Source organism: Siniperca chuatsi, linkage group LG2, assembly GCF_020085105.1.
Source record: "Siniperca chuatsi isolate FFG_IHB_CAS linkage group LG2, ASM2008510v1, whole genome shotgun sequence".
NCBI lineage: Eukaryota > Metazoa > Chordata > Actinopteri > Centrarchiformes > Sinipercidae > Siniperca > Siniperca chuatsi.
In genome coordinates this window covers 6,690,118-6,716,904 of record NC_058043.1, presented here as the reverse complement: position 1 = coordinate 6,716,904, position 26,787 = coordinate 6,690,118, and the positions used below count along the sequence as shown (strand labels likewise).

Here is a 26,787-nt window from a genome sequence, read left to right as displayed (position 1 = left end):
TGTGATATCTTGTTGAAAAATTTGTTGTACTTCATTCAACCTGTTTTAGCCATCTGCAGGCACTGCAGTTTTCCTTCCAGGAAGTTAGTGGCAGAAAAATCACTCTCAGTATGTGTGCTGTTTATAGTGAAGTTTTCATAACTAATTATATTTTTTTAATTCAGTTTAGCTTTAGAGGGCTGACTGAACAGAAGTTATACCTCCAAAGGTCTAATGACTTTGTAATAATTTTTTAAAAACATGCTCTACCAGGTATCAGTAGAAATGTCCATTAATGATAAAGATAGTATTGCTAATACTTTATTAACAATGGCGTACAATGTTTTCTGATTATAAACTATATGATAAATCTAATGTAACTGAATTGTAGATTTGTTGAAGTTATAATATCAGTATGATTTTTTTTTTACTTTTCAAGATGTTTTCAATTAAAATACTTACACTAATCAAGTAAATACAGGGCGATACTAATAATGGTAAAAATTAATTCAGGAAAGCCAAACTTAATCACAATAACAGTTTTTGACATGACAGCCGTCACTCGGACCACTGGGGGCGGTGCAACTCCTACCCAAACGGTGAATCTGACACAGATGATCAAGTCTGATCTGGTTTTACAAAGACTAATGATTTTTTTGTTGTTTTTATATGACTATTAGTTATTTTTTATTAACTTTTACTAATTACTAATAACAAATTTTAGTTTAGTTTATTAAAAAATGCATTTTATCTTTGAAAAATGCATGTTATATGTAAAATATTAAATTTTTCAAGTGTTACACGTTACTCTTGGCCATAAAAAGAGACGAGTAACAAAAAAATGTAATTTCACTTTAAAGAAGGAGAATTATTGCAGATTGTTGTTACTTTTACTGTAAACAGTAAACATCTCTACCATTGTTTTCTGGGTGAGACCTTTGAAAGGTTAATTACTCTTGAAGGGCAGAATAAGTTTTAAAATCTATCAGTAATGCAGCCTTTGAGAAAACTGTAAACACTCTTCTTCATTGGTATAATTTTTACAACAGCGCTCCCTCTGTTGACCAGCTGACAAATTGTGGCTCTTTCCGTTATGGTCTTGTGATGTCTGAATAAAGGCATAATAAAAATGTACAGAATGACAAAAAGCCATGACTTAAACAAACAGATGAAGTCAGCAGTGTTACAGATTCCAGGTCTGAAAAGGTCTTAATAATAATACTGATGGTCTGTCCTGCAGGATCACTCCTGTTGCCCTGGTTACTACGGCCACGAGTGCTTCAAATGCCCCGGAGACGTCGGCAGCTGGTGCTCCAATCACGGGGAGTGTCAGGACGGTAACCATGGCAACGGGGAGTGCCGTTGCTATGAGGGTTTCCATGGCACCGCGTGCGAGGACTGTGAGCCAGGACGATACGGAGTCAACTGCTCCTCCAGTGAGGAACACACGCATCCTGAAACACTCCTGAACACACACAAACACACTGACTGCCGACAGCCTGAAGTTTTTGTTTGCCGTAATGTATTTCTGCCACAAGGAGACTACTTCATTAGTCTGACCAACAAACAAGAGCAGACTTCGTGAAGAACTATCCAAGCCTCATGAGAACTATAGTTGTTGAATGCTAACAAAATAACTGTTTTTAATCTTTGTTAAGACAACGAGGTATTCCAGTTTTATTGTCCAGTATGCTAGTGGTCACTCATTTATCTTAGAATATGGACAGAAAACCTCACAAACATGTTTCTGCTTCTCAGAGAGACTGATAGTGGATACTAAAACCCTCTATATGAAGTCATAGAAAATATAAAAACTTGTGTCAGACTATAAGAAAGTGAATCAGAGTAACATTAAGTGACTATAAAGGAGGACAGAGAATAGAGGGGCAAACAAAGTTCAGCTGCCTCGGGGGGTGAATGTGCAAATAGCAGTAACATTAGCATGGGCAATGACAGGGACATTTAACTTGGTTTGAAACGGGTCCACTGGACTCTGTATGTCACAAATTTAAGGTCTGTTTATAAAATCTGATCTGTCTTACTGTTGGACGTTAACAAACCTGAGAAATTAACAAACCCACGCAGCTAAGAAACCTACAATACTAACAAACCTGCGAAACTAACACGCTTGCGAGGCTAAAATCTTACAAGGCTTACAAATCTACAACGCTAACACACATGTGACACTAACACACCTGAGGCTAACAGTCCTATGATGCTAGTGAAACTGTTACGCTAACACACTTGTAAGACTAACAAACCTACAATGTCAACAAACCTGAGAGACTAACAAACCCAAGCGGCTAAAAAACCTACACTACTAACAAACTTACGTTGCTAACAAACCTACAATGCTAACAGACTTGCAAGGCTAACAAACCTGTGACACTAACACACCTATGTGGCTGACAAAACCTGTGGGGCTAATCATTTGTCATGCTAGCAAAACTGTGATGCTAACATACCCATGAAACTCGTGATGCTTACAAAACCATAATTTTAACAAACCAGCACAGCTAATAATCAATGCTATCAAAGCTATGATGCTAACCAATGATGCTAAGAAGCCTATGAGGAGATGAGTCGTTTCTTTAACACAAGAGATTAAACCACCAAGGAAACATTTCTGTCACAGTTAACCTGTGTGTGTGTGTGTGTGTGTGTGTGTGTGTGTGTGTGTGTGTGTTGCAGAGTGTGTGTGTGACCACGGAAAGTGTGAGGACGGTCTGGCAGGAAGTGGCAGGTGTGTGTGTTATAAAGGTTGGAAAGGAGCTTCCTGCTCTATAGGTAAGACAGAAACACACGTACACACCACACACAATGAAATTGTAACCACACTCACTATTTTCTCTAACCTGTTATCACGTGAAATGTGTGTGTGTGTGCCTCAGAGATAAAGGACGACGCCTGTGGAGGTGTGTGTGACGAGAACGCCAAGTAAGTCCTCCTGTTGTGTCTACAGCTCGTTTGTGTGTGAATGTGTGTGTGTGTCTGTGTAGGTGTGTGATCTGGAGATCAAGCACCACTAGGTTTGGAGAAGCTGTAAATTTACCCAGAATACACTGCAACGTAAGCAAGACCTACCTGGCTGTCTGAAATGATTCACCATAGCATGCTCACAATTTATTAATTAATATACCCTTTTTATTATCCCACACAAACAATGCAAGTCATGATGGCAACTGAGAGCTAACTACCATTGTGCATTGTGACGGCAGAAAAAAATATTTAGGTTACTGTTTAACAAAAAGAATGACCTACTGTGTTTGCCAATTACACTCCAGTGTTTACAACACAGACTTTACTTGGGCGGGCCGCCCAGGTATATTAACGGCCGCCAAAGTATATTTGGCAACCCATTTCAGCATTTTTTTTTTTTTTTAATTTTCATCCGCAATCGATTAACTAGTGGACAACCTCCCCTTGCTCTCCTCCTCCCATCCGGTCTGACAATCGCACATACTGTGCAGAGAAACACAGACAGTCTCCTGTTTAATGTAGGCTTATGCCGTTGTTTTGTAGAAGTTTGTAAGTGCACCTGTTGGTGCCGATGTCATTTGGTGCCACGTTGGTTTCATTAGGCTACGTCATTAACAACAAGCCTCCTCCGCACATGACTCACCTGCTGCTGTGAAAACGGCGGATGAAAAAAAAAATCTAAACACGAGTTGTGTTTTTTGGGTGAATTTATAAAACATACTGCTGACAAAGACAGTCAAGAGAGCAGAAACATACAGTCGGTCTGTTCCTGTATGATACAGGGAGAGAGAGACAGAAAGAGGAAGGCGGGGCAAGCCAGTGTGTGTGCATTAATGAGACAGGTGTAGGTGTGTGCGTGTGTAGAGAAGAGAGAACTGAAGGGAAACTGAAGACAGCGAGGTGAAGATTCTAAGTAGAGAGAAAAGTTGGTTTGAAAGAGGAGTCAAAGAAGCAATTTTTGTGAAATAAGAAAACCCCTCTTTAAACAGAAATGGTGGTCTGAGATTCAACCTGCCGACGTTTACCACAGTGTATTATCACCATGGTCAAGCCAATCATGTGCTAATCAGGTACTTAACAGTGATGAGGGAGGTGCAGCCAGAAAACAATAGGCCTGATTACTGATTACTGCGCCATCATGGAAACAAAAGAAGGTCAGTTTCAGGTGAAACTAGGCAGGGTAATCAGCAGATACTCAGGAAGACTCCTTCCTGAGGGCAGGGCTTAAGCAACACAGAGTAGCTTAAATTTCTGAGTTCTCAGACCATTTTTCACAATTGAGAATGACTTCCGGATGGGAGCTGAAACGTCTTGATTCTGAAAACAGTGTCCAGATGACTACGACTGAAACCTTTTCTACGATAATACTGCCTGTGGCACTCAGCCCCAAGCCCATTGGTTTTTCACAAACATTACTCAAACTGAAGGAAATTTGTTGGGGACTATTTTCAGCAGTAGATTAATCCACATTTAGTGCTCTAGTGAGTATTTGGGGCAGCAGGATGGTGTGTGTGGGACAAAACAAACTACAGTGGCCATGCTCATGGTAATAAAGGAACAATCAGTGCGGCTCATTGATGTGTTTTTAATTTGTGTTTTTGGACAACAATGGAGCTCTGGCACAGAGGAATAAGATATATCAGGCTTTGGATACACACACAATACTTGTTAGTGGGATCAGTTCATTGTTGGCTTGGGTCTGCACATAGGATTTGCTGATGATAAGAAAAATATAGAATATTGCCAGACTTATGCTTTAAAAATGGTCTCGGATGGTTGCTGCTCTCAGCTTCAGTAGAAATGTGTGACATAAGTATTGAACAGTTTGTCCTCTGCTACAGCTGTATAACAGGGCCGAAGGGTTCAGCTGCTGCCTGTGTGTGTGTGGCTGGGTATGAAGGCAATGGAACTTACTGCAAAGGTAAAAATGCGTGCACACACACACACACACACACACACACACACACACACACACACACTCACACATCCTGTACATATATCAAATCTGATCACTTTTCTCTCTCTCTCTCAGAGCTGGATTTGTGCAGCAGGTCTAACGGTGGATGTTCAGAGTTTGCCGTCTGTGCGAAGGTCTCAGCAGGACAGAGAACCTGTACCTGTAGAGAGGGGTACACTGGAGACGGGGTCGTCTGCCTGGGTATGTAGTCTTGAGCTCTAACCTCTGACCCCACACCCCTAACCTGGACCTCCTGACATCTTACCAAGACCTGGAAAAGTCTTGGTAAGGTGTCGTTATTTACAAAATATTTGAAATTTTGTAAATTCATAGCCTTAAATGTTCCTTAATACGGAGCCCCTGAAGAGTCACGGTGGGATTATTTTTTCCTGAACCACTTTTGCATCCACTTACTGTTGATCTGGTCCAGTTATAATACACAGTTTAGCAGTTTAGGCAGTTTAGGCGAACAGTCTGAAGAAACTACAGAAAGGAGAGATGATGTGACACTTTACATGATGCATTTATTGCTCATTACTCCATTAAGGCCAAGCCCCGACAGTATACAGCCACTGGCTGTGGTGGTTGAAGCTGTGGATATGGTTACAGGCATTCAGGAATACAGTAGCTTCACTACAGCACTCAGCAAGCACAAACAGGTCAACTCACTGCGCACACACAGTCCCTGCATGTAGTTAGTGTTACACTAAACTAATGTGTCACAGCCATAATCATAACAAAGCACAGCCATGGCTTAAGCCATAATCACAGCGATAGTCTTAATCAGCCTCTGCAGCTGTCAGTGAGAGAGTTGATTAAGTAGCTCCTCTAGTTATCTATCTAGCTACAATGATACAGACTGAGCAGCCACAGCTGAGGGTGCACCCACTCACGCTGCAGTCACAACAAGCGGCGGTCTACTACGTAATACTTAATACTGTATCATAATACAGCTCAGCCTTCCTCTATGGATCAGAGGGAATGCAAAACGTATTGCGAGGAACGCAAAAGAATTTCAGAAAAAAAAAATCCGACCTTTTGGGGGCTCATCAGAGAAGAGTTGGTTTGAACGGGGCGTCAAGGAAGCCATTTTTGTGAAGAAAGAGAACCCCACTTTGAACAGAAATGGTGGTCTGAGATTTAATCTGCCCAAAGTCTATCAGAGTGTATTATCACCTTGGTCACGCCTATCACATGCTAATCAGGCACTTAGCAGTGATGAAGTAGATGCAGCCAGAGAACAATAGGCCTGATTACTGCTTACTGGGCCATCTTGAAACTATTAGGTCAGTTTCAGGTGAAACTAGCTATTAACAGATACTCAGGCAGATTCCCTCCTGAGGGCAGGGCTTATGGAACACAGAGTAGCTTAAATTTCTAGTTCCGCCCAATTTTTCACAATTGAGAATGACTTCCGGATGGGAGCCAAACATCTTGATTCTGAAAACAGTGTCCAGATGACTACGACTGAAACCTTTTCTACGATAGAACACTCCTGGACGAATGAGGGACTACACCGTCCTAAATATGTTATGTTAAATTTTAAAGTAAAATTCTGACATGTTTGGAAATCATTTTGTTCTCTGTCTTCTCCAGAGTCAGATGTGAATATGGCTATCAGTTTCATCTTTGTGCATCCAGTACAGAGATAGGTCCAGGACGTGTTTAGCTTAGCTTAGCACAAAGCAGGAGGAAACACCATCCAACAACTCTGTTTACATGTTGTATGCCATAAAAATTAATTTCCAACCTGTTGTGTGCTCACAGAGATTGACGGCTGTCTGGTCAACAATGGAGGCTGCCATGTGTCAGCAGAGTGCATCAGAACAGGCGCCAACACTGTAAGACCACACTGTACTGCAGCACATAATGTTAGACCTGACCCAACACTGGGCCATCACTGTACCTGAGACTCAGTTCACTTCAGGTCAGGTGAGGCCACGTCAGATCGTCAAAGTTTCAGGAGGGTCTTGTTTCAGTGAGGTCCAAATAGCATCTTGGGGGTTCTTTAGGAGGACTGTCTTTCTTTCTCAAACTTTCTCTGTGATCGTTCATTATAATTTCTGTTCAGCCGAACACACAGCAGAACTGTTGTCGTTAACCAATATTTATATTTAGGATTTTGTCAGACGATGTTGTCATTACAAAATAAGGATTTTATCACCACAGAATATGACAAAGTCTTAATCATCGAAATCTGGGGATGCAGCAACATCCAACAGAGCAGTGACATGAGAGCGCCAACAGTCAAACAAACCCCCGGTTTAACCAAAATACCTAAACCACTTTATTTGCAGGGCAGGATTACCAACTGTGGTCCACTTGGTTTGTGGAAATGTTTATTATTTTTATTTAGGTATGTACTCATTTGCACTCCTATACTGCATCATTTGCACTCCAGTACTATGTACTGAGTACTGCAATAACTCATCTACTGCACTGTTAACTATTTCCATAATTTGCATTACTTAATATTCATTGCACTGCTGTTCTGCCCAGTCCAATTCATTATTGTACATATCCATCAGTATACTTCTGTTTATAGTAATGCCATCTGTATATAATGTCCATAGTACCACTTGTAAAATATCTTCATAATACTGCTCTACCCTGCATTGATGCACACACTTTATATCCTGCACTTGCTTATTGAACTTCTGGTTAGACCTAAACTGCATTTCGTTGCCTTGTGCTTGTACACGTGTAATGACAATAAAGTTGAATCTAATCTAATCTAAAATACAGTATCAATTGAAGTGATGAGGGCCTTAAAGGGACACCTGCAGTTTGAGGGGCCCTGTGTCAAATCTAGTTTTACTTGTTTTGTTTGACCAGCAGGTTGTAAAAAAAATTATTTTCTTTTAATGCTTTCCCCCCCAGAAACAACAGTACTGTGATTACAGCTCAAAATATGGATTTGGTGTCAATTCACTGCTGAAAAACAGGAGTTAGGGAGAAATTATTATTTGATGTGTTGATTGTCAGTGCAGCAAACAGAAGAATGAAGTGATTGACTGTTTTCTCTGTCTGCTCTGTTGTCGTCTCCAGACTGCATGCAGGTGTCTGCTGGGCTTTCAGGGATCAGGGAGGTTCTGCTACCCCGTCAACCCCTGCAGAAATGTATGTCTGTGACTTTTTACTGATTGTTATTCAGTCATCTACTTTATTCTGTCCTGTTACAAGATACTGGCACTTGTTTTCTAAAAAAAAAAAAAATACAAGGGATTTTCTGATTTCATCGCATTGGCAGATTTTTCTTTTCTTATTTTATGAAAATAAGTCTTGAAGGACTGAATGACTTTTTAAGACAGGGACACCAGGGTATTGTAGGGGTGCAACACGGCCAGGGGAATTAAGAAATGGATAAATAATACAAATAAATAAAATCAACCCAATGTGACAGTGAGCTGTTCCACATAGATTCAAAGTTTATACAGAAGAAGAAACAAAGAAAACCCCTCGTTGAACAGAAATGGTGGTCTGAGATTCAACCTGCCAACGTTTACCACAGTGTATTATCACCATGGTCAAGCCAATCATATGCTAATCAGGTACTTAACAGTGATTAGCGAGATGCAGCCAGAAAACAATTGGCCTGATTACTGATTACTGATTACTGGGCCATCATGGAAACAAAAGAAGGTCAGTTTCAGGTGAAACTAGGCAGGGTAATCAGCAGATACTCAGGAAGACTCCTTCCTGAGGGCAGGGCTTAAGCAACACAGAGTAGCTTAAATTTCTGAGTTCTCAGTTTTTTCACAATTGAGAATGACTTCCGGATGGGAGCTGAAACGTTTTGATTCTGAAAACAGTGTCCAGGTGACTACGACTGAAACCTTTTCTACGATGGTTTATACAGAATGATCATTTGGACTACAGCAGTCATCAGCGGTTTTGAGCTGAATTGTTTGTTGTTTTTTTTACATTAAGCAAATCTCCAAACCCCATTTCCTCCGGATAATCAAAATAAAAACTGTGGTGGCACATGTTTGTAGCCTGTTGTCTCCAGCCATATTGTTGGCATATTTGGCCATGTAAATTGCAGTCCATTGAATTAATTAGCTAATAATATATGTATATTTATATATGGTTAACAGGATTGTAATAATGGGGAGAAAAAGTTGTACTACAACATATTGCCCAAACTGCACAGATAGAATTGTTTTCTAAGATAGGTTTGTGAACATTATATACACACTGAAAGGAGTTTCAGGGTCTCCTGTAACATGTGGTTAAGTTCCTGGAGAAAAACAGAGAGGCTCTGCTGCTCTTCTATCAGCTCTATAAACTGTTGGTTAACGAGTAAAAAAGGAGCTGACATGATTGGCAAAAAATGACAATGTTGTTGGTTTAATAACTGTCCTGTTATCAGCAATTAAAGATATTTTTTTGTTTGTGTGTGTGCAGAACAATGGCGGCTGCAGTATGCATGCTCGCTGTGAGTACTTTGGTCAAGGTCAAAGGAACTGCACCTGCCTCAGAGGCCACGTGGGCGATGGCTTTGATTGCCGGGGAAGCACCAACAATGTGAGTCACATGACCTCTGACTTCCCCCTGACCTCTGAGCTCCCACTGCCACACCCCTCCCCCCTCACAGGAAGTTGCGTTGTCTGTCTGTCTTACAGGAGCTGTTCCGACGTCCAGAGAACGCCTTCTTCCGTCGAATGTTATCTGTGAGTCGCTGTCAGTCATATTGAAATCCTCACAGTAAATAAAACTTAACTTCCAGTTATTAATTTTATGCTGCTCCCAGCATGTAGGGTTAGCATGCTGGGAGCATGTTCTAGTGGGGTATTAGGGTACTATGAGCTCTTTAAGATACGATATTGCCATTAAGGGCTTTCATTTCAATTTAAAGCCATCATGAAATTTAATGAATTTTTGGTAAGAAATCAGTATGTATCTCCTTGGTGTTTGTTTTGACTTGTGCTTTCATTTAGTTAAAATTATCAAGAAGAAATTATTTATTTAGTGTTCTCCAGTGGATGTGGATGTTTGGTACTGACTGACGATGTCGGTACTGTAATTAGACCGGTGCGATATCAGCCACGAAAAATAGTTTGTTATATCACTTCAATTCAAACAGACACTGATGAAATGTTGCGGCAAAAGCTCAAAACTGCACCTCAAAAGAGGAATGGTTTGCAGACAGTTATGAGACAGTAATTGATGGTATAAATATGTCTTTTGAATAAACTGTGTGAACTTATTATTGTCCTATTAGCAAACAACAGCTACCAAGATTGTTAGCTTGGAGAGCTTTTTTTCTTCTTCAGTAACTCTTGAATTGAATGATGTACCTAGGAGCAAAATACCAGGGGATCGTAAACAGCCCCGTTTAAAGGAAAAAGAAAGCTGCTCGAACTGATGTTGTGACTGACCAGCACTAGCATGTTCCCAACTGGCTGGGTTAGCATTACACTCGTGGCCAGCAGCATAAGCCTTCTACATAAATAATTTCAAATGCTTGTCTCAGAGTTTGACCGAAAGTAAACACAGACATTGTTGTTTTTTTATTACTGCAGATGACGAGGCTGCTAGTTTGGTTAGGCAGTAAATTGCCCTGGAAGTAAATCCCTATGTAGTTAGCTACAATAGCTAATCCAAGGGGTTCATTTCTAAGTTTACTTTCAGTGTTCAGCTCAGTGAAACCAGGTAACGTTAAGAGAAACAGACTATGACTAAGACTTGTTTTCTTGGGTATGAAAGTTGTGTTTCAAAGCAAACAAAGACAGGAAGTATAACAACAAGACACATGAAGGGAGGAGAATATTTTCAAAATAAAACAGGAAATAACTATAAACCATGACATTTAGTTGAACTTGCTTCGTGATACAGGCCCCTGATCCATCATCACATAAGTTCACTTTGAGTTCTTTGTGTTTCTCAGATATCAGGCCCTCGTGGTCTATATGGTGACGGGCCGTTCACTGTCTTCGTCCCTGTAGAGGAAACCAACAACGACTCCTCTGTGAGTACAACATCTGCTGTTTGTATATTGTGTAATGTAACAATAATAATATTACCAATCTTATCTTGACTTTTTGTTTATTTTTGAGATTTTGTGTCTTACCTAAAAAAAACAACTAAAAAAAACCTATTCGGTTATTTACAAGCTGAATCAATAATATTACAGTACATGTGAGTCATCAGTCTGGAATATGGTAGCTAGTGCATGATATGTAAATCATTGACTGGTCTTTGTGTGTGTGTGTGTGTGTGTGTGTGTGTGTAGTTCGAGGTGTGGAAGCGGTTTGGTCGTTTTACTGACCTGCTTCATTACCACATTGTTTCCTGTGAGACTTTGACCTTGAGTGACCTCAAAACCACCAAGCTTGCTGTCTCAACATCGGGACACACACTGCACTTCAGCCTGCAGCAGGTAACACACTTATACACATACACGCACAGACACACCATAATGTTGCTTTTTCAAAGACTAACAACTAACAAACTAACAAACAGGTGTTGGACTAATAATACAGAATATTGATCATCAACTCAATGGAGCAAAAGTAGATATAGATTTATAAATAAGGTTTTACTGTGTGAATGTAAGTTAATGGAATACTATCACTCACTCCCTGGAGTCTTAAAGGCCTGTGAACAGTCTGTATCTTAGACAGCAGCTGTGTTCAGCTTTACTAAAGGCCCAGTCATACAGCATTTAAAATGCAGCATTTTAAATTAAAATCTGTTAATTTAAATTGCTGCAATCATTGGATTTGCTCACGGCATCAACTGAACTTTCACACGCAAATTCATGGCGTTAACCAATAGCAAGCCATGTTGACAGTGCTGACCTTTTCATACCTGCAAACTTGTCACTGTTTTAATGTCAACCAGGTAATTCATGTGATGCGTGTGGGGGTGGGGTGGGGGTGGTGGTATTGAGTGAGTAAGGAGAGCATGACTGCGATTGCGCATTATCTGTCTTTGCTATGAGATCATTCTTCTCGCCGATCCAGGCTAGCATCAACCTTGGACTGTCCAATCAATAGTGTAGCATTCCATTTCTGTGGCATTTCTATGGGCCAATCAGAACTTTGATCTCTATCTAGTCAAGACTGAAACTAGACCTCGTATTATAAATAGAGTATATCTCTAGTAGCTCCACAAGGAACAGGTTGTCATGGAGCTGTTTGCAGACAGTGTGACCTCAGATGACATATGTGCTGTTTTATAACTCAAAATGACACAAAAGTGATGAGGAAGCTTGAGCTGAAAATCCCTCTCTCTCTCTCTCCAACTGTCTCACAATCCACCTTTCAACTCACCTCGTCTTTGTTTCTACCTGTCTGCCTCACCTCTCCCTCTATCCACACCTGTCTCTCTCTCTGCCTGCAGGGTTCAGTCTGGGTCAACAACAGATCGAGGATCGTGAAGAGTGATTACACCACAGCTAACGGAGTCATTCACCACATCGACACGCTGTTGACACCCTACAGGCTGCAGGACAAACCAAGCCTCCAGTCTGACACGGTGGGCTGAGTTTGGCTGAAGTGAATAAATGACTGATGATCAATCAGAATTGACAGACAGGCAGTGTGACGTCTCTCTCTCTGTCTGTTTAGATGAACTTCACCTCAGCTGCTGTGTTTTATGGCTACAGCCACTTCTACAAACTCGTGGAGGTAAAAAAAACAAAAACACGCTGCACCTCCTAGTTTGATTTCTCCTTTCTCCTCCTTCACCTTCTTCCCCCACCTCTTCTCCTCCTGCAGCTACATCTCTCACTCTGCCTCCTCCTTCATGTATCCCTCTACTACTTACACTTCCTCTTCTTATACCTACTTCTCTTCCTCCATCACCTCCATCTATCACTACTTATCCTCCTACAACTACTTCCCAGATGCCATCTCCTGCTTCTACTACACTCTTCACCTTTTTTTTTTTCAGAAAACACAAGGAAACAACACTAACACAAACCAGAGGAAATATTGCTAGGACGAGATTAGATTAGATTTTTTTTTTTAGATTCCCAGGGGAGATTTGTTTTCACAGCCAGTACAACACAGCAACATACAGATGTAGACAATACATAATATCTTCGTATCTACATTAATTCATCCCAGCTCACAACAATGTCAGCGAGGCTGTTTGTTCAAGGCTGCTATAGCAGAAGGGACAATACTCTTGCTGAAGCGAGCTCTTCTCCATTTTGAAGTCCTGTCTCTCCAACCAGATGGAAGTAATGTGAAGTGTTGATTGAGGGTGTGGAAGAATTATTCCTTCAGGTCCAATTCTATGGCTGGTTCAGATGAGTTTTATTCACGGCGCAGTGGAGACAGAATTTCACAATAAAGCTGAAGAATTCGCTCTGACCAGTGTGAGTATCTGGACAGGATTATATACATTGTTACAGGAAACAACAAGCTAAACGAAAGGTGTGGGCTGGGCTAAGCCAAGCACCCAAGATGTCTATTCTGTCAGCCCCAGCAGGAGGGCATCTGAGAGACCCAACTCACAAGTCTGTCTGAGGGGATTTACATGTGCTGAATACAAGTCTGATTCACAAAGTAGAAAAGGCGAATTGACTTCCAGGCTTTCCTGGACAAAACAGGTCACACTTACTTAACGGCGTTACTTAGATTGCTATTGTAATGACAAAAGACCAAAAGGGAGAGCGGCTGAAGTTCAGTTCACATGGTCGTGACTCCTCACAGGGCTGGCCTGGGCTCTCCCGACAAAAAAACATAGGGTTTTCATTCACAAAGGTCTGTTAATCAAGGCTAATTAGTTTATTTAAACACAGAGCTCACTGTCATATAGAAAGGATTTGATCAAAGGCAATACATGAAGAAAAATAAAACAAACTATTTTCTTCTACAAGGTGGTGTGCTCACTGTCTTTTGCTATGGTGAGTGCTTCAACACAGGCTGTGGGGGGGCATGGTAAACATTTAAGTTAATGCATTGGGATTATAAATAAAAGGTATTCAATTGAAATAAAGGTTGTGGCACATTGTGTTATTCATAGTTGTTGCTATTGGACTGTTATATGCAGAGGTGGAAGAAGTATTCAGAGCCTTTACTTCAGTAAAAGTAGCAATACTACACTATAAAAATACGTAAGTATTATCAGCAAAATGTACTTAACTATGCAGAATGATTTTATTTTCCTGCCTGGCTATGCCGGTTTGGTATCTTGGTGACTGGCCATGCGCCCTACTGGGAGAAGAGGTGTGTTAGAAGGAGCGCCATTGCTGGCAACCAGTTGTTGGAGAAAAACCTTCAGCTGGGTCTTCAGGTCCTCTCACACACTGTTTAATTCTTCTTCAGTAAAACACTTGAGTCAAAGTGTCCAGTGCAATATAGATTTTACTGTAATATCAACTCAAAGTACACGTAAAACCGAGTTGGTTCATGAAGCAACTGAACAGGCTCAGTTGTGCATTCACTTAAATTTTCAAAACATGCTCCTCCTGGCTGGTTGTTGGGATGTTCCCTATTGGTCCATAATCAAAACACGGAAATCACTGACAGTCTCTGATTGGTTATGAATTATTGTACCATTACGCTTTTACCCGTTTGACGGTGCCATTACACAAGGAAACTTCTGGTTAAAGACACGAAAACATCATTACTTCGACTGTCCTTGAATACGTTGGGTAAAGATAAGGATAAGGTTGTTTGTGAGAAACTAAAACAGGAGGATCTGGGCAGAGAGATATGACTCCTGAGAAGAGCGTCTTTTTTGTCTCTTTATCACAAAACTACCCAGCCTCTGTTCAATGGAATCTTTGATTAAAATGAAGAACATCATAACTCTGCAACAAACGAGCACCCTCCGACCTTCGGCAAAACACATCAAAACCCACAGCTGTTGGTATTACGTGTGTACAGAGAGCATGCACATTTTATTCTCTATTTATTTATTCTACATCAGAGTTGCATTTTAATGGACATATTCATCTGCAATAAATATGTAATTGTAGAGCAAAATGAAAGAGGCAAAACTCAACATGCATGTAAGCTCTCTCTGTGTGCCCCTCCACCAACTAAAGCCACGCAAACTGTGGCTTTTGTGTTGTTTGTATTGTTTATGGCCCAATGTTGGTGCTCAAATGTGGAGATAAGCCTGAGATTCAAAAGTTAAGGGTATCACCAAAGTGATTTACAATTCATCCTGAGATGGACATGAACGATACATGGAAATCGATTTAATGTCAAGACATTTAAGTCTGGACCAAAGTGGTGGACCGACCGACAATGGCATCCCTAAAGTCCCACCGCTAGCGTGGCTAAAATATGTTTTGAGTTAGAGAGAAGTAGTGTTTTTTCCCCCATTCAGTTTAATACTGTACAGTTAGGCTTAAATAATTAGAAATATATATGGATCAGACTATATCAGCAGATTCTCACTATTAAAGGAGTGGGATAAGGGCAAAAAGAATGTACTGCTACTACAACTTATACTGCTAGTGCGAGTACTGACAGTAACTTGTAATGTCTACTGTTGTGCAGGATGCAGGGTTACTCCCAGTGCTCCAGATGTCCATCCACCAACCGTTCACCATGTTCTGGCCCACAGACAAGGCCCTCAAGTCCCTGCCAGCTGAAAGACAGCTCTGGCTCTCCAGCCCCGACCACCAAGACCAACTGGCTGCCACTGTGAAGGCTCACATTATACGTAACTCCAAGGTAAGAGGAGGAGGATGAGGATGAAGAGGATGGCTGGATCAAGTAGTTAATACTTTAATACTCAAATGTAACTGTTTTAATAAGTTCATTACAGCACAGAAGGAAAACAATGATAAAAAAACACCTGTGTAGTGCTGCAACTAAAATAAATTTTCATTATTGATTTATTTATTGTCACAATTAATGGTTTTACCTATAAAATGTCAGAAAATGGTCAAAATGTCAATCACTGAGTGCTTTGGTAGCCGAATGGTTACAGTGCATGGCATATAGTTGCAACTTCGCCAGGTTGAATGGTCGAAAGACTAGAAAGGCACTATACAAGTACAGTCCATTTACCATTCGACTCCTGCTGGCGACCTTTGTTGCATGTCATGCCCCTCTCTCCCCATTTCCTGTCTGCCTCTTCACCTCACTCTTTTCAATAAAGGGGAAAAAATGCTCCAAAAATATATTAAATCATTAATTAGTCATCAAAATAGCTGCCAGTTAATTGCCTTTCAATTGACTCATCCATTAATCGTTTCAGCTCTAGACCTGTGATCAATGTGTAGTGTTTTAAACAGCAGAGTTTCGGTTTGTCAAGACTGTCTTGAGGTCGAAGAAGTGTGATTCAGAATTACAAGTTTATTTTTTTTATAGGAAGTAGAATACTGTTTTAGTTCATTTTCAGTCGAGAAATGAATCTTTTGTTAGTTTATAGTAATCTCAAATGCAAGGTTTTGTTGTTTAACCACTCAATTATTATTATCCACTTTTATTAAAAATGTATATATGTAGTTGTAATAAACATATACAGAATTTAAAAATATAAAACTCAAGTTGGCCCCTGCCAGTACCACCCCAACTCCTCTTCCTGACCACCCTACATCTGTGGTGGGTCACTTTGCATTGTTTAACTCCTGGGCCAAAGTGTGATTCCCACTCCTCCACTGCTTACCAGTAATGGAACTTCTTCTTCAAAAGCAGGAGGTGTAGGATCAAGAGCAGGAGGAGGTAGGATATGTCTGTTGTAGCTCTATAAACAGATATATGACACATATATAATGTGATTTTCGTTATGTGTGTTTGTTTGTGTAGGTGACGAGTATCAGTCAGCCGGATAAATACTCGACGCTCCGCACCATGCACGGATCCACCATCAAGTACAGCTGTGACAAGAACCTGGTGGTAAGAAAACACAGACACATACTCGCATTAACCAAACAGGTGTTCATGTTGTCTTCTGCACCTGGCAGCTGGCTGTTGCTATAGTAACTGGCGTTGTCTCATGTTACCATGGTGATGTGGGCAAGAAAACTGTTTCATATTGACAGCAACAGCATCCTGGATCTAAACCCTGACAATCAACGGTCGCTATCAAACCTGAAAAATAATCGGTTGCTGCCTTTTAGTTCTGGTCTGTTTCATGTTAACACTGACTTGTTACCAGTGAACCAAGAGCTGTTAACATGAAGTGATTTGGAGGGACAACTCAGTGGTAACTCATTGATTGGTGATGTCATTCTGCTTCATCAGCACTACATGGACCCACAGAGGAAAATCAAATTCTGGTGACTGACAGCAGGTCATGCAGGACTTGACTGAACCTGATGTGTTTCTTTACCTTTTCTGGTGTCACAAAGAGCTCATAGAGAAAAAACTGTAACTTATTATGAGCATTATCAGTCGAGACTGTAATTGGACCTCATCTGTCATAAATAGTGGCGAACAGGTAGAAACAGTCAAAAAAGAGACATTTTAATATTGGGGATAGTTACTGTGCGGTTGCTGCGTTTCATTACGTCATACAACACGCCTTTGTTTGAACTGCTTTTCACTTTCTGATATCAAAGAACAAATTACACTACAAATATATACAGTGGTGTGCAAAAGTGTTTGCCCCCTTCTTGATTTCTTATTTTTTTGCATGTTTGTCACACTTAAATGTTTCAGACTATTTTTGTTCTTCAGCCATTCAGAGGTGGACTTGCTGGTGTGTTTTGGATCATTGTCCTGCTGCAGAACCCAAGTTCACTTCTGCTTGAGGTCACGAACAGATGGCCGGACATTCTCCTTCAGGAGTTTTTGGTAGACAGCAGAATTCATGGTTCCATTTATCACTGCAAGTCCTGAAGCAGCAAAACAGCCCCAGACCATCACACTACCACCACCATATTTTACTGTTGGCATGATGTTCTTTTTCTGAAATGCGGTGTTACTTTTACGCCAGATGTAATGGGACACACACCTTCCAAAAAGTTCAACTTTTGTCTTGTCAGTCCACAGAGTATTTTCCCAAAAGTCTTGGGGATCATCAAGATGTTTTCTGGCAAAAATGAGACGAGCCTTAATGTTCTTTTTGCTCAGTAGTGGTTTTCGTCTTGGAACTCTGCCGTGCAGGCCATTTTTGCCCAGTCTCTTTCTTATGGTGGAGTCATGAACACTGACCTTAACTGAGGCAAGTGAGGCCTGCAGTTCTTTGGATGTTGTTGTGGGGTCTCTGAATGGCCGAAGAAGAACAAAATGAAGACTTTGAAGTGGCCTAGTGGAGATAAGTTGAGCAAACTGTTTGCGAATATTTATTCAACATCTGTTGCATAATAGCCGAACCTTATATGGATTCAGATGTGAATTTGATACAGCATTCTAATGAGGCTGACAGACGAAGAAGAACAAAATGAAGACTTTGGAGTGGCATAGTCAAAGTCCTGACCTGAATCCTATTGAGATGCTCTGGCATGACCTTAAAAGGGTAGTTCATGCTCAAAAACCCTCCAATGTGGCTGAATTACAACAATTCTGCAAAGAATGGGCCAAAATTCCTCCACAGCGCTGTAAAAGACTCATTGCAAGTTATCACAAACGCTTGATTGCAGTTGTTGCTGCTAAGGGTGGCCCAACCAGTTATTAGCTTTAGGGGGCAAACACTATTTCACACAGGGCCATGTAGGTTTGGATTTAGTTTTCCCTTAATGATAACAACCTTCATTTAAATACTGCATTTTGTGTTTACTTGTGTTATCTTTGACTAATATTTAAATTAGTATGATGATCTGAAACATTTAAGTGTGACAAACATGCAAAAAAATAAGAAATCAGGAAGGGGGCAAACATTTTTGCACACCACTGTAGATCGCTTTCTTCACCGTTGATGATCAGCAGATGTTAATAGTTAATTTGAATTGACACCAGAGTTTGATTGACTGCTTTCTTACCAGCCTAAACGAACCGAACCAAACAGGAAAGGTGTGAAAGCACCATAATGTGTTTTGTTCTATTTTATTCTGTTCTGGCTCTGTGACTGTGGCGGACTGTTTTTTTTAAAAGTTGTTGATTTTGTGTGTGTGTGTGTGTGTGTGTGTGTTCAGGGGGCTGTATTAATTAATGATAATGCAGCCAGGGTAGTGGAGCGCTTCCTGAACTTCAAAGAGGGCTTGGCCTATGGCATCGACCAGTTGCTGGAGCCACCTGGCCTGGGAGCGCACTGTGACACCCTGGAGAACAGAACCACTTATGTTAGTAGTGCTAATACTATTACTTTTAATACTGTTATTGCTTCAATACTCACAACACAAATGTTAGTACTTGCACTAGTTGTAGTAAAATAATTACTAGTACAACTATTTTTACCTCTGTTTTACTAGGATAGTCTGTTGAGATCAGGACATTTCATTTCAATGGAATCTCTGCAATCAGTGGATTTGCTCGCAGGGGCAAGTTAATCCACGTAAATCAAGTCTGTCTGTCTATGCAGCTACTACCATAACTATTGTTACTAGTACCACTGTTTTAATTATGACTCCACTACTGCAAATACCACACTGCTATGGTTATTAAATTGACCTCAGCCTTCAATATGAGGGTATTGGAAGCTGTACTGAAGCTTTCTGTCTTAAAATGTCTCAGGGGCGCTGTGGACGCTGCCTCTTCCCTCCATCCTGCCCCTTCAGACACCAAGACACAGTAAGATCTGCCTGTCTGCTAAAAAATCAGAACATTAGCATTTTGTACAATACATAAATCATGTAGAGATAAATGTAATTCCTGCCTTCTTCCAGGGAAAGAAGGAGAGTTGCTTGAACTTTCACTCCAGGTATGGGGGCGGCTACGGACTTTGGTATACTGACCTGGACGATCATTTCAGCCGGATGGCCTGTAAGAGAGTTTGTTATTTTCCATCCTGGGTCCAAAAGTGCTGCAAAAACCACTACAGCCGAGACTGTCAAGGTAAGGAAGGAAGACAGACATGTGGGAAAAATGTTCCTGTAGTCAGACCTTCACCTGGAGAAAATCTTGTGTCCCCTAGAGGCTCCACTGTTCATTCTTAGAGCTGTACCATTTGTGGAGCTACAAATGTAAAGATTGCCTGAGGGTGGCGCTAGAGGAGAGGTTCATTGGGCCATTCAAGTCTAGGTTTCATCCTCTGGAGGGCAGGAATGGGATCAGGACATTTCATGACAATATTTCTTGTGTGCATGGGGAAATTGATGCATGATGCTGCTATAAGAAAGGTCAGGGGGTCCCCTAGTGTAATTTTATTTAACTTTTATATAACTTTTATGGTAGACATTTTGACCTGTAGTAGCTTAAGGTACAGGTGACACTGAAGTGTCTCAGGAATGCAGGCTCTTTTAAAGTTATTCCTTACGCCTTTGTTTGACAAAGCAAAATGTCAGCCATGAGAAAGAGCAGTTGGTTTGAAGCACTGTCTTTTTTTCGTTACCAGGAAGAACCTTGAACCTTCCTTGTCTTCACTGTTTTCATTGACTCCACCCCTTTTCTGCGTGTTTCAGTTTGTCCAGGTGGTGTGGAGGCCCCTTGTGGCAACCATGGTGACTGCGACGATGGCCTGCGCGGTTCAGGAAAATGTAGGTGCCACGAAGGCTTCATAGGAAAAGCCTGCGAACTGTGTGTCATCGGCCACTACGGTCCCAACTGCACAGGTACACCAAAAACAGGAAACACACAGCCAGAGTTGATTTCAACCCAAAACTAAAACACAGTGTGTTTGAACCCAAACTAGAAGTCAGACTTTGTGTTTGTGAGATTCTCCTTTCAGAAGAAAATACCAGAATAATGTAATATGATTCTCTATGGACAGTTTTCACAGCAAAATGATCATAAGATATTTTTTTAATTTTTAAAAATATTCTCTTGAACCAAGGATCTATATCAGTCATTAATTTCAGTGAATGTGGTAAGATACTATAGTACAGTTGTAAAGAGGATTAGGTTCGAATAGCCAGTTCTAGGTTGATAAATACCCAGATTCGCTAAGCTTCAAACCTTTTATAGCTCCTCACTCTTTTTTTTTTTATTTCCAAAGACCAATGTTCAAAATATTTATGTAGCAGCTTCTCCTTTAGCCAGGGCTCACTATTGCTTTCACCTGTTGAAATGACAAATACCACCGGCAGCAGATTGTATCATCAGTACACACGTATTTATATAATTGGGAGTTACATCCAGGTAACGCCTCGTTTCATTATTGAATATGAAACTACTGCGAGTGGCGATTACGGGGAGTAGAAGGTTTGCAGAAGAGATTGCATTGCCAGATGTATGTCACTGAAAAGGTTCAACTTGTGTCATGTTGTATTCACTATCAACAATCTCCAACGGCATCAGACACTTCTGGGAGAAAACACTAGCAGGCTGAGCTGACCAATCACAGTTCTTGTTGTCCCCATGTGGTATTATGTTTTAGGCAGAAACGTAGTTATTTCCCCCACCTCTACCCCACCCCCCCAAAAAAAATCTGAAGTCAGCAGACAGTCCCCCCTCCCCCCATTGGCTCTCCAGCAGTCTGTCGCCATAGCAACGCTCCACACTCATCATCACACAGCTGGGTGTGCTTCCAGCTCAGGACAAACCTGCCAGCTGTCTTCACTCAATCACCGGGTTAAAAATATTAAACAGCTGCTGATCTTCTTCTGTTTAGGCTTCAAAGTTTTCTTTTAATGATCTCAACAAGGTTTATCAAGTCGACCTTGCTATGGAGAAGAAGCCAGTCAGAGGTGTGACTCAGAGCTGTAGCGAATTCAAAACCCGTCGCCATGGTTACTGAATTAATCCCAAACAGATCCAGAATCAGAAAGTGAACTGATTTAAACTGCAGAATGTTTCATGTGATGTCTTTTAAAATGTAATCTTCATGGCACATGACAGAATTTGATGCTCTGTTGGATGTTTGTTACTGAAGTGCACCACCTCCTTCATGTCTTATGTCTACAGGCTTGTAGATTTTCCAACACAGTTGTTCATCTTGTACAGATGATTCAACCAAGAAAGTTTCATGTCTATCCAAGCCTCAAGGAGCTCCAACTGTTAGTCACCTATCATTGTTTAGGAACCTTGAAATAACTCATTCATCTTCACAACTCTATTGTTAGGTTATTTTAAATTATCAGGGAAGTGAAGTCATGTTTTTTCTTTCTCTCTCAGTCTGCAGCTGTGGGAAGCAGGGAAGGTGTGATGAGGGCATTGAAGGTACTGGACAGTGTTTCTGTAACCCGGGCTGGGAGGGTGATCACTGCCAGAACGAAATAGGTGAGTTTCCCTCCTGAATGGACCTGAATACAATTAATATCCAGTCCAGGATGTTTAAAGGATAAGTGTGGTGTTATTCCTTTTTTTCCCTATTGTCGACAAATCCCATGAAAAGACCAAAACCAACAATGTTTCTCTCGATACTTTCTGACTTCCTTGGTGCTCTAGTAAGTATATGGGGCAGGACGGTGGATGTGTGATTGAGTCAAAATAAACTACAGTGTGTGTGTTCATGGAAAAGAAGGAACAATGTCACCCAGTGCAACAGTGTGACTCACTGATGTGTTTTTAATAGTTTTTGAACAACAATGGAGCTCTATGGCACAGAGGAATAAAATAAATCAGACTTTGGATAAACAGACAATACTCGTTAGTGGATCAATTCAGTATTGGTTTGGGTCTTTTTGAAAGATTTGCTGACAATAACAAGAATCACCAGACTTATCATTTAACTTTTACCTCCACCAGAGGTTATGTTTCTTTGTCTTTGTCTTTTATTAGGGTATTCTAAAACTATTTCACTGATTTCAGTTAAATTTGGTGGAAAATTCAGCCCTGGGACAAGTAACAAATTATTATTTTAGTGCTGGATCAGTGGCACCACAATGTGGCTATTTATAAGGCACTATAAAGCACATTTTGGCTTTAGAGGCAAACCACTGCTTTGTAGAACTGAAAGCTCAACTGCTTTCATCTCTTGCTCTTTAACTGACGGTTCATCTGCTTTCATCTCTTGCTCTTTAACTGACGGTTCATCTGCTTTCATCTCTTGCTCTCCAACTGACAGTTCAACTGCTTTAATCGCTTGCTCTTTAACTGACAGTTCAACTGCTTTCATCTCTTGCTCTTTAACTGACAGTTCAACTGCTTTCATCTCTTGCTCTCCAACTGACAGTTCAACTGCATTCATCCCTTGCTCTCCAACTGACAGTTCAACTGCTTAGTGCTTTTACTGAAATTAAACTCATTAGTGACAACTGCTTTCATTGCCAACTCTTCAAATGACACTTCAAACCCTTTCAGTGCTTCAGTTGACGCTTCAAGTCCTTCAGTACTTCAAGTGTAATTCTCATATATTATCTCACAGCATTTTAACCTGTTTACATTATTTCAAAAGCCCCCACAAATAAAAAGACATTTGTCAAGTTTCAGGTGTTTCCAGTGCAATTTTATATTATATATTATTTTATATATTTATTTGTGGGAGAAAAACCTTCCTCTGGGCCAGATGTAGTTAGCGTAGGTACTACACTATTTCCTTATCTTCATAAAGTACCAGAAAAACACTAGAGAGTTCAATATGATGTAGGTTTTAATGTAATATCAAAAACAGAGAACATGTAAAACCGAGCTGGTCCTGGGAGCAACTGATCAGGCTCCATTGTGCATTCGCTTGTATACACTTTCTGCTCCTCCTTCTGTGGGCGTTATTCCAATGCCCTCCTCTTCTAAACTCCTGCTGTCGTCCTTTGACACCATTGTTTCAGCTGTTCAGCTTCCTCTACTAAAATTGCCTGTCTCTGCCTGGAATTAATGGTGTCTTTTCCCTTTTCACATCAGTACATTAATTCTCATGGGAATTCCTCTAGCTGTAGACACTATTATAATCGACTGTATGTATCAATCAGGAAACATATTACTTGTAATCAGAAAGTGAGCTTATTCATGCGCTAAGAACATAGGGAGGGAGAAGGTCATATTGCCCTATGTGCACCAGAGCATATGCGTAACTAGGAGTGCCTTTGTGTGGGAATTGGCACCCTTCCAGGATCAGAATCAGAAATACTTTATTGATCCCCGAAGGTAAACTCTTTGTTACAGCAGCTCGTCTTTACGTCAGTGCACACAGGAGAAAGTACTTGCAAAAAAATATATATATATATACAATACACTATAAAAACTATAAAAAAAAAACAGGTCAGAAAATAAATTAAGTACCAAGTGGGTATAAGTATAAATTAAAATAAGTGTGAGGTACCAAGTGGGTTTACCGGTTGATGATGATAATACAGTCAAATAATACAATGTAATAATACAAGTAATAGGTAGTGGTGCGAGTACTGTCGAGTTAAGTGTAGCTTATTGAGATTATTAAGATATTGCACAGCAGTAAAGGAGGTAATACACAGAATATTGCACAATTATTCAAGTATGGCAGAGATGTAATGATCAACGTCCAGTTTAGTGACCTAGGGTCAAACAGACTAACCCTTAGAGGAAGGAGTTAAAGAGTTTGATGGCCACAGGCAGGAATGACTTCCTGTGGCGCTCTGTAGTGGGATGAGTCTTCCGCTGAAGGTGCTCCTTTGCTTCAGCGGAAGACTCATCCCACCAAAAAGCACCACACAGGAATGTAAGAGTAGTAGAGGCAGGCAGATGCCTGCACTTAGCAACACAACATCAATCAAGAAAATATTTCCCACATATTGTTACACATACATACACACATACTGTTTCCATACTTAATTGTGAAATTCTTGACATGTGCACTTATTCACTACAAGCAGTCGTGAAAAATGTGACGCCATTTCACCTACAGGAGGCCAGACAGGATCAGCTTGATTGTATGTGTGTATTTTGAATGAGGTGAAGATGCAGATTAGAAAAACATTTTCTCTCTTAAATTAATTTACAGGATTGTGCAGCCTTGGTGGAGAGTTCTGCTCTCTGAGTGTTTTCAAGTTGTTACTTGTTATGCAGACATGTTGCTTATATCAATTCCTGAACTTATTTTACAGTTTTAAAGCCCTGTTTACCTTTTTAACTTCCTTCTTCGATGAATCATCCATCCGTCTGTCTCTCCAGGCACGATCCCAGAGGAGTGCCGGCAGTGCCACGCTCAGGCCGACTGTGTGCCAGGTGTTGGTTGTCAGTGTAAATCTGGATTTCAGGGGAACGGCACCTTCTGCAGTCCAGAGCCACGTGAGTGTTCTGCAGAGCATGGTGATGGTGTCATATAATGATAATAACTTTACTCTTTATAAACAGATTACAAGTTCTTTGCAACCACAAAAGACTGAGAAAGTGGAAACAGAGTTTCGCACAAACAATGAAAACACCAAAATGTTTGGCTGAAGTCCTGCTGCAGGATGTTAGGTCACTCTGACCCTGCTGTGGCTCAAACAATGTCAGACTTTTTTCTCACTCAGATGAAAAAAAGTGTTGACTTTCAGCTTTAATTTGAGTTTACATCCAAATTGTATCAACAGTGCAGGGAATGTAGCTTTTATACTATACACAGTCAATTTCAGGGGACAAAAGTTAACTGGACAAGCGTACATAAACTTAAATAAAGTCATCAGACTTTTGCAGCCAACTTCACCTCCTGCTTGTTTTGGGGTTTTTTTTGGGTTTTGTCGCTGTCAGTAAGTCTGATTTAGCACCATGGTGCAGCTGGTTTTCCACAGTTTAGTACATACAATGCTGATTATGAGTTGGAACAGTTGTTTTTGTTTTGAAGGCGTCTTCTCTACTATAAGTCCATACATGACAGAATTGTAGTTTATGTCAAACATGATACTTAAACCTTTTAAATTGCCCTTACCTCCTGTGATCTGTAACAGTCCATTAATAGATGCTGTTTTGTTTCATCTTTCTCACAATAAATTAAGGGACATTCTTTTGTTTTTACATAACAGCTCCATGAAACAACAGCTCTCACAGGAAGTCTGCCAACAAAAATATTCATTAGAGATGTCCGGTGGCTAATTTCTATCACCTCTGTGCCTTTATTATCAGTTAAGTTTTTTATAATTAATTAACCCCCCATGTTTAAAATCATGAATTTTATTAAAAATTATTTTGCTAGTTAAAACGCACCAGTCTATCTGTAGATGCTGGTGTTATGTAATAAAATCTCCATATATTAATTTGTAATAAGGGCCATGTCTTGCTTTGCCTCTTCTTTTTTGCCACATGGAGCGATCTCCAACCCAGAGAGCATTTCTAGAGATGGCAGCAGATACATTTTTTACAAAAGCAATTTTTAATCTACTACCAAACTCGACTGCTCCTAACCCCCATATTCTTTGCTTTTATACATTAAGTCTCTTTTGGTAACTTCCCTGGATCTGCCCCAAATTAAGTCGACACACTGCTTGTTTAGTCTGATTATCATTTTGTTGGGTTTCCACACCCAGTAATGATGCAGCTGGTCAGGACATGTTCAACGTTGCTGCAATAGAAGGTGATGAGGATGGGGGAGGGGAGGCTCGCTTACTTCAGGTGTCTGTGTGATTTGTTATTGTCCTGCTGCATTGTCCCAAAACTGGGAACTCTACAAAGGGCTACATGTTACACACGGTTCACCCAATCTGGATATAATAACATACTGCATAACAATGAGAGGGATGTGCAAATTTAAAGATGACACACATTCACAGATCAGATACTGTCATTTGTTCTGACATGAATCTACCATGCGATCAATTCATATGACAGTTTTATTAAACTCTCTGCAGCTCCAGACCTCTGCTCCGAGTATAATGGCGGCTGTCACCAGAACGCAGACTGTAACCAAACGGGGCTGCTCGTCAACTGCACCTGTCAAAGTGCTTACCAAGGAGACGGCTACTCCTGCGAGCCCATCAACAGGTGGGCGTGGCCCGTCATTTTCTCTTAACTAAATTCCTGCTTCGCTACTCAAAATCAAATAAGATTTTATATGAATGAAAGACATTTACAGTTAGAGATGTGACA

At 40.6% G+C, this 26,787-nt stretch overlaps 1 protein-coding gene across 3 annotated transcripts in view; it reads left to right on the top strand.

Annotated features, from left to right (window-relative positions):
- The window catches only part of stab1 (stabilin 1), a 100,584-nt gene that overhangs the window by 57,470 nt on the left and 16,327 nt on the right, over positions 1-26,787 (top strand). For all 3 annotated transcript variants that reach the window (XM_044165532.1, XM_044165522.1, XM_044165540.1), the window contains exons 38-59: positions 1,220-1,415; positions 2,671-2,766; positions 2,871-2,916; positions 4,800-4,879; positions 4,991-5,116; positions 6,683-6,756; positions 7,964-8,035; positions 9,323-9,442; positions 9,541-9,588; positions 10,806-10,886; positions 11,151-11,297; positions 12,263-12,397; positions 12,490-12,549; positions 15,382-15,558; positions 16,639-16,728; positions 18,909-19,055; positions 19,447-19,503; positions 19,599-19,767; positions 20,334-20,483; positions 21,985-22,089; positions 24,895-25,011; positions 26,550-26,682. In XM_044165532.1, the coding sequence (XP_044021467.1) occupies positions 1,220-1,415; positions 2,671-2,766; positions 2,871-2,916; positions 4,800-4,879; positions 4,991-5,116; positions 6,683-6,756; positions 7,964-8,035; positions 9,323-9,442; positions 9,541-9,588; positions 10,806-10,886; positions 11,151-11,297; positions 12,263-12,397; positions 12,490-12,549; positions 15,382-15,558; positions 16,639-16,728; positions 18,909-19,055; positions 19,447-19,503; positions 19,599-19,767; positions 20,334-20,483; positions 21,985-22,089; positions 24,895-25,011; positions 26,550-26,682 (2,426 nt within the window). The remainder of the gene's footprint in view (positions 1-1,219; positions 1,416-2,670; positions 2,767-2,870; positions 2,917-4,799; positions 4,880-4,990; positions 5,117-6,682; positions 6,757-7,963; positions 8,036-9,322; positions 9,443-9,540; positions 9,589-10,805; positions 10,887-11,150; positions 11,298-12,262; positions 12,398-12,489; positions 12,550-15,381; positions 15,559-16,638; positions 16,729-18,908; positions 19,056-19,446; positions 19,504-19,598; positions 19,768-20,333; positions 20,484-21,984; positions 22,090-24,894; positions 25,012-26,549; positions 26,683-26,787) is intronic.